The sequence below is a fragment of the Gracilinanus agilis genome, chromosome 6 (assembly GCF_016433145.1).
Source record: "Gracilinanus agilis isolate LMUSP501 chromosome 6, AgileGrace, whole genome shotgun sequence".
NCBI classification, from domain to species: domain Eukaryota; kingdom Metazoa; phylum Chordata; class Mammalia; order Didelphimorphia; family Didelphidae; genus Gracilinanus; species Gracilinanus agilis.
The window spans coordinates 20,073,170-20,081,361 of record NC_058135.1 but is presented as its reverse complement, the minus strand read 5'-3'; the positions used below and the strand labels follow the sequence as shown (position 1 = coordinate 20,081,361).

Sequence of the window (8,192 nt, the reverse complement as noted above, 5' to 3'; positions counted from 1 at the left end):
AGGAGGGAGTGAATGCCTTTTCCTTTTTTTTTTTTTTGAGGGTTTTTTGTCTTTGTTTTCTCATACAACCCAGAGTTTAACCTCATAATGTCAAGAGAAAGTGAGGAACAAAATATTGGGTAGGTCTCCTCTCTTGGGTAGAGAACTTATGGGTAAATATGGACAGAAGCCAAACAGAATGGAAGGGCAGGGATAAGTTGTGACCTGTATTATTGGAAGAAATATCCAGATCTTTGAGATCACAAATCCGTTTGAAAACTGTTTTACTAGAAAACTGGACTTGGAATCAGGAAGACCTGAGTTCAAATCTTGCCTCAGGCGCTTCTTAGTCTGTGACCCTAGGTAAGTCACTTAACCTCTCCCAGACTCAGTTCCCTCGTCTGTAAATTGAAGCTGTTAGCACGTACCTCACAGGATTATTATAAGATAATGTATATTTAACTTACTTGCACAATACATCATGCAAAATGTCAGGCTAGAGGAATCAAAAACTGAAATTAAGGTCACTGGAAGAAATATCAACAATCTCAGTTATGCAGATGATACCACTCTAATGGCAGAAAGTTAAAAAGAATGAACAAACCTCTTGATGAAGGTGAAAACGGAGACTGTAAAAACTGGCCTGAATTAACCTTTAAAAAAACAACAACTAAGATCCTTCCTGGCAAATTGAAAGAGAAGAAAGGAAAGTAGTGTCTGATTTTATATTCGTAGGCTCAAAGATCACTACTACAACCATAAAACTAAAAGACACTTGTTCCTTAGAAGGAAAGCCATGGCAAGCCTGAACAGAATACTAAAGAGTAGAGACATAAAGCTACGGTTTTTCCAGTACCAATGTGTGACTCAGAGTGGGACTATAGGGAAAGCTTACTGATGCTTTCAAATTTTGTTGTTGAGGTTGTGGATTTTAAAATTAATATCCAATCACTAAATATTATATTTAATAAAGTTTTATTAATAATAACTAAAGTAAGAGACATAGGTATTGAGCAAAAGAGGAAGAGGGAGGAGTTACAGCCAAATATAAAACAATAACGTGACCACGCAAATGTGGAGGCGCAGGAGAGATTAAAGGGAATTTTAGGAAAACTAAGGGACTTATGGGGGATGAAGTCCAAGGTTCAAAATCTCCATTTATACAAGATCAAATCAATCAATACTTAAAGAAATTAATTCAGACTATTCCCTGGAAGATCAACTATTAAAGTTAAATACTTTGGTCACATAATGAGAAGGCAGGACTTATTCGTAAAGACCCTTATGTTGGGAAAGAGTGAAGGCAAAAAGAGAAGTAGAAAACAGAGGTTGAGATGGATAGATTGTGTCATTGAACTTAAAAAGTCTTCAAGAAATAGTAGAAGATAGAAGGACCTGGTGTGCCTTGGTCCTTGGGGTCACAAAGAGTCAAGCATGACTGAATGACTAAATAACAATACACATAAAGTGCTTTGCACACTTTTAAGTGTTATAGGGAGAGAGGCTTTAAATGCAGCTGGATACCTGATACTTTAAAAGGTTTATAGAAGGATGGCATATATAGTGAATACATTACAAAGTCAAGAAACTTGTGATTCTGCTAATGATTTATTGATTATTTATTTTCCCAATATAAGAAATGCATTTAAATATATAGGGTATAAGTGGTCATTTTCCATCTAAAAATTCTAAAAGGCTGTATACATTTTTCTGTTTAATAATTATTTGCCTATAGCATATATTTGTATGTATATTATATAAGAATAGTTGATAATATTGTTTCACTTGGATTATCCCATTTGCTCCTCACAACAGTCTTGTGCTGTTACCACACCATTTTACCTATAAGGAAATTGAAGTTCAGAGAGCCATGTAAGTATTTTGCAATGATATAAGATCATAGCTATTTTTGTTTATCTAAAAAATTAACATTGGAATAATTAGAATAATTTGTAAAGGAAAATCAAATGAAGAAAGAACCAGATTGTCGAGGGACATTTTTTCTCTAGAGTGGTCACCCAGTTAAGAAGGAAAAAAGGATACTGTTTGGACAAAGCCAGTGAATCACTCAAAATTAGCTTTAATCGGGGCAGCTGGGTAGCTCAGTGGAGTGAGAGTCAGGCCTAGAGACAGGAGGTCCTAGGTTCAAACCCGGCCTCAGCCACTTCCCAGCTGTGTGACCCTGGGCAGGTCACTTGACCCCCATTGCCCACCCTTACCAATCTTCCACCTATGAGACAATACACCAAAGTACAGGGGTTTAAAAAAAATTTTAAAAAAAATTAGCTTTAATCCCAGAGGCCTGGCTCAGAAGATCAGGATAAAAATCAGGAAAAATCAGATGAAATAAAAATCTACCTTTATTTTCTCACCTTTTGAGCAAAATTTTGCAAAGTTAGTTATTTTATCTTAAGTATTTCTCAGACATAGCAAGAGACAGGTTAATCTGAATGAGACATGAACAGGTGGCTTTAACATGGTCCAGTTCAGTATGGTTAATGACTATTACAAATAGCATTGAGTTTTGATGATTAGCCCTAATTTAGAGGAGGCGTAGTCTAGATTAGTCTATAAATCAATAAGATATCTGTTGAAAACCTGGTTTGTGTCCAACATTGTAGAGATACCGTGTAGCCTAGAAGGACATATTCAGTGTAGTATACGTGACTGAGTCTTGAAGTCAGGTGAATCTGAAGTTAAATACTGCCTCAGACACTTAACTAATTTGGTAAGACTGGACTAATCACCGTATCTCTCTAGACTTCAGTTTCCATATTTGTAAAACTGTAAAATTGTAAAAAAAAAATTGTAAAAATTGTAAAATGGTAAAACCAGGGGGTTAGACTCAGTGACATCCGATTTGGCTTCCCCTCTAAATCTGTGAGGCTGTGCTATTCTCTCTCTCCTTTGAGGAGTTTACAGTCTATTTCAGGAGGAAAATGATGAATGAAACAATGAGTGCGTGAACCCACTAACTTTAAACAAAATGAGGTTTTAGAGAAGGGAGGAGTCAGAATAAATAGCCTTCCTGCAGGAAGTAAGACTTGAACTAAAATCCAGAAAATTGAATAGGTATTATATAGGGGAGGGAGACATTTTGAGGAATAGGAGGCACAAAGGAAATCAAGGCAGCAGGCAGAGAGGAGAATGTGTGTTTATTAGAAAGAGGCTAAATGGATTGGGAGACAGAGAGATTAATTGAGCCAGAGGGAGACTACTGGAGAATAGTAGTACATTATTTTAAGAGATTAGACTGATAGCATCATACAGATGACCTGTAAAGCCAGAGTCTGGTGTGTTTCTAGTGGTCCCACTAACTCTCATTTGTATAAGACCTGAAAGTTTTGCAGCGATTTCCTCAGTGACCCTGGAGGAATCTTTGCTCATCTAACCGCTTGGGGGAGCTTGTGAACAAGTTTTAGGCCCAAGTGATGGATCTGGGTTGTAGACTATAATTATTGCTTTGTCAGCCTACAAAGTCAGTCAACCCCTTTCAGATAATCTACTATTTATGTACAATGTCATCACTCCACTCTAACCATCCCCACTACTCCTTTCAGAGACGAGTTTCTTTAGATTATAGGATTCTTTAGGGATCTTTCTTTTTTTTATTATGAATTATTATGAACCCCAGTGCTTAGCACAGTGCCTGGTACATAATCAGCACTTAAATGTTGATTGGATTAAACTGGATTTCGAAATGCTGGGAGAAGGCTATGAAAATAAAAATCAGCCCAAGCCTTTCAGCCTAAAAGGAGCTATTCACTCTCAGCCCATTAATCTTCTGAGCCGATGATTTCTTTCACAAGTACAGCTCTAAGGATACTTGTCTATATTTGGCCCTATGGTGTTTCTATGAGACTTATGACAGTCTAAAAGGAGGGACTCTTCTTTCTTATCTATTTATATGCACAATAAGTAAAATTTTTGAATAGCTTAAAGCTTTATTGACCAATAGATTTTCTCACAATATTAAATGTTTAGAAATGGGAATGAATATTGAGAAAAATAATTATATGTTTAAATCCCCAGAAATCCTTTCCAAACAGCTATAATGGAAAAGTAAGGTAAAGAAAGTGAAGGGATCACCTAGCACCAGGGAATTCACTTTTCCTTGGACTGGAAAAGAAGTGAGAGAGAAGGCTAGAGGGTTTCACCGTTTTTCCTCCGAGCTGACAATATTGCATAAGTCCTCCACATCATCTTCATTCTCAGCAAAAAAATTTGCAAATCCATTTTGCCCCAATGTCAAATTCTTCAGGCCAGCACGGTATCTCTTGTGGCACTCTGGTCTCCTCAGATCCTCCTGTTTACTGCGGTTTCTTCTGTTTTCCCACAAGTCCCTCCATCCTCAAGATCAGGACCAAAGTGAACATCATGGCAGGTTCCTGAGTCCCTAAATACTACCAAGTCAATGCCCCTGTGGGCAGTAGTACCAAAAGGAGGGTTATAGACAACCCTTGTAAGTTTTGTGAAACATATAGATTGTTTTAATAAGTCCACCAAAGGCTGAAGTCACTCAATAACACATGGCACAAGAACTTAGGAAGAAAAAAAAAAAAAGAAAGAAAAGAAATTGGCCTGAATTAAGGTGTAGCGTTTCTGTTTTAAAGCTTGAATCATGAAATAAAATGTCTAGGGAAGGGAGCTAAGAGATAGCCGGGGATTTCGTCAGCTAAATTGGACTTCACTTTGACCATCTGTAATGTGGGATGTATTGGCAAGCAAAGTAGGAGCGCTTCCTATGTGGCACGTGTACATTGAGAATCTTTGTGGGTGTCAGGGTACATGTGTACGTGTATGTGCACATAAATGCAGATATTTTGTTTCCTCTCTGTAATGTGTTTTGATTATCTTCTTTATCATCTTTCTTCATTTTAAAAAGTTCATTTTTCCACAAGACAGGGTTCCTGTCTCTCTCCTTATTATACATTCTAGGCTCTCAGTTGAGAAGTGATTGAGTTTTTAAAAACATCCCAGAATCAATTAATATGTCCACATCATGCTTGAAATTTCTATCCAAAATAAAAGTGATATTTTCTGATACATTTTTAATATTTAGAATTTTAACTTTTTTTTTTAAATGTTTAAGCCTGGGGCAGCTGGGTAGCTCAGTGGATTGAGAGTCAGGCCTAGAGACAGGAGGTCCTAGGTTCAAATCCAGCCTCAGACACTTCCCAGCTGTGTGACCCTGGGCAAGTCACTTGACCCCTATTGCTCACCCTTACCACTCTTCCAGCTAGGAGCCAATACACAGAAGTTAAGGGTTTAAGAAAAAAGATTTTAAAAAATGTTTAAACCTGAAAGACTTTTTGGTGAAATGGCCTCTTATGCAGTCTTCTTTGGGAGAGGACGCTGAGACTTTTTATTCTTTGAAGCATTCTTCATTTTTCGAATTTTATTTCTTTTTGGTTTGTTATTTTTGTGACTCTTCTGAAAGGAAAGAAAATAAAAGTGAATTCTTGTTCTTGTTCTCTTAACCTTTAAAAAATATTTTTTAAACTATACAGTACTGAATTTGGACTCTTCATATTTTAAAGATATTCATCAATAATTCTTATCTTATATTTTGTGGAAATGTGAGCATTCATGTGTACTAGTAAAAAGACTTCATTTTGAACTCAATCACTGTGCAACCCAACCTGAGTAGTAAATTTGCTCCCACACCGACTTGAATCAGTTCTTTACCTCTCTATACTTTGTTTTCAATGTCTATAAAATAGGAACAGTAATAACAAGATATGATGAGTAGAGACAGAGAATTTCATTCCTTTGAAGAATGTACTTTCTTTCATCTATGAGCAGTTTGATTGCTAAAAGTAAAAGCTTAAAAATAAATTATTGTGTAAATAAAAGGAATCTGGGCAGCTGGGGCTCAATGGATTGAGAGCCAGGCCTAGATATGGGAGGTCCTAGGTTCAAATCTGTCTTCAGACACTTCCTAGCTGTGTGACCCTGGGCAAGTCATTTAACCTCCATTTGATTCTAAGGCAGAAGGTAAGGATTTTTAAAAAATAGAAGGAATCAAATCAAATTTCGATATGCTTAAAGTACTGCCCCTTTCCTATATGAACAGGTTGGAGACTGAAAGGTAATTTTTTAATTTGAAAAATTAATGTTTTTAATTTGAAAAACTAATAAAAATTTGTGAGTGAAGAAAACTGTTTGTTTGTTTAAATGAAAGGACAGATGGCTAGGAGAACCAAATAGAGATCTTAGAGGACCTGTTTGAGATCAGAGAAATACCTAAAACTTCAAAGTAGTGTGGTCCTTCAACATTCTACTTTTTTAAAAAACTTTTTTTTTTAGTTTAAGATCTTAAAATTCACGAAGTGGCTAGTCAAAGAACCATTTGGAGACTAGGGAATGATTGAGGAAGAACACCAGGTTTCATAGCTAACTGAAAGGTAAATTTTGTGAGTTTTAGCTTATGAGGGAAAGGCATATCACTGAGAATCATAAGGCTCTCATTTGAACCACTAAGCATGTTTACAAAACCAACAGGAAAAGAGTAGAAAGTCCAGCTAGAAAGAGCTGATTTGAAGAAAGTAGGAGACATTTAGGAAGGGGAACAGAAGAGTGGGCTGCATACTGATTACTGATTAGAGGTGCAACAGGTACTGGTTACTCTCTATTGTCATTTCTGATTGGATAAAGAGAAATAGAAGGGGAAAGACAGGTTGTACATCTGCTTTGCTGTTAGAAGAGACTTGAGGGTTGGTTGGACAAACCAGCAACTCACTGAGTGAAGAAATGACTGCGTTTTTTTTTTTTTTTTGCATTACCCAGATAGCCAAGCAGAGGAGCTTTTTAGCTCTCTGCCTTAAGGAAACTTCTTATCTGCATAATACTATCTCAGAACTCTTTTTATAGGGCAAATATGAATTAAAAGAGCTTTTCTCTACTTAATTAGTTTAAGAGTAGAAGAGGAACAGATTCATCTAGCAGGAGAACAACAAAGCCCTAAGGGGGAACAATTGGTGAAGAAGCAATTTTATATGGTACAGATTGTTTCTGAGTGGATCAAAAACATTAAGGCCTAGAGTCCAGAGTTGTGAGTTGCATCTGCTAGATTTCTATAATTATGTGCTCACTTACAACATGGACATCATTGGTGGGAGTATATGATTCAGGCTTATGGATTAACTATAATGAATTGATAATTTTTGCATCTCCTTACATTAAACATTAAACAAATATACTGATTATTATTAATTTACCTTATTATTAAGTAACTGTGTTTAAGAGATAATGGTCAACACTGTGACTGATTTTATAGGGCTCAGGGGCATACAAATGGGACTCAGGAGCTATAGTAGTAAGTAGGGGAAAATATATTACTCCAACAAAAGGATTATCCCAAAGATATCCCCAGGACCCTAAGAGAGTTTGACCTGTAATCAAATGGTGGTAGTCCTCCTCAGAGAATTCAGACTTGCCAGTGTGAGGTCAGGTTTGGATGAGGGGGCCAGTCCAAAGAAAAAGTAGGTGGCATGTGCCCTCTGCAAGAAGCTATACAATGGGAAGCTGTCCCACAGAGATGCTTCACTGATATCATTAGATGAGATCCTAAGCTATAATTTCATCGGTGCTGTGAATCCTTCTATCAATGCTGATCATTAAGAATTGCCTGGGATAAATGACTTGTAGGAGGTCCCCTGGACAGCATGCATCAGAATGGAGATTTGATCCTTCCCCAGTTGATATATGGTCAAAGAATATAAACAGGGCATTTTCAGGTGAAGAAATCAAAGCTATCACAGAAAAAAATGCTCTAGATTAGAGAAATGCAAATTAAAACAACTCACACCTATCAGATTGGTTAATATGACAGAAAAGGAAAATTATAAATGTTGGAGGGAATATAGGAAAACTGGGACGTTAATAGACTATTGGTGGAGTTGTGAACTGATTCAGTTCTAGAGAGCAACTTGGAACTATGCTCAAAGGGTTTTAAAATTATGCATACCTTTTGATTCAGGAATATCACTACTAGGTCTATATCTGTAAAAGGTAAAAATTATGCTTAGACTGGATATTTAAGAGTTTTGGTCGCCAGGAATCAATTTTAACAATTCCAATTAAAGACCCAAGTCAGGATGGCTTTTATGATAGTTTATTTACAAATAGAAAAAGTGAAAGAGGGAAATATGAGAGAGAGAGAGAAAGAGAGAGAGAGAGAGAGAGAGAGAGAGAGAGAGAGAGAGAGAGAG

General features: G+C 36.6%; 1 protein-coding gene across 1 annotated transcript in view; it reads right to left on the bottom strand.

Annotated features, from left to right (window-relative positions):
• Nucleotides 1-1,580: 1,580 nt before the first annotated feature.
• CXCL9 (C-X-C motif chemokine ligand 9) overlaps nucleotides 1,581-8,192 on the bottom strand; it is a 12,815-nt gene continuing 6,203 nt past the window's right edge. The window contains exons 4-5 of the mRNA XM_044681505.1: nucleotides 5,280-5,412; nucleotides 1,581-1,821 (exon numbers count right to left, since the gene is read on the bottom strand). Of these exons, the coding sequence (XP_044537440.1) occupies nucleotides 5,308-5,412 (105 nt within the window). The 3' untranslated portion in view covers nucleotides 1,581-1,821; nucleotides 5,280-5,307. The remainder of the gene's footprint in view (nucleotides 1,822-5,279; nucleotides 5,413-8,192) is intronic.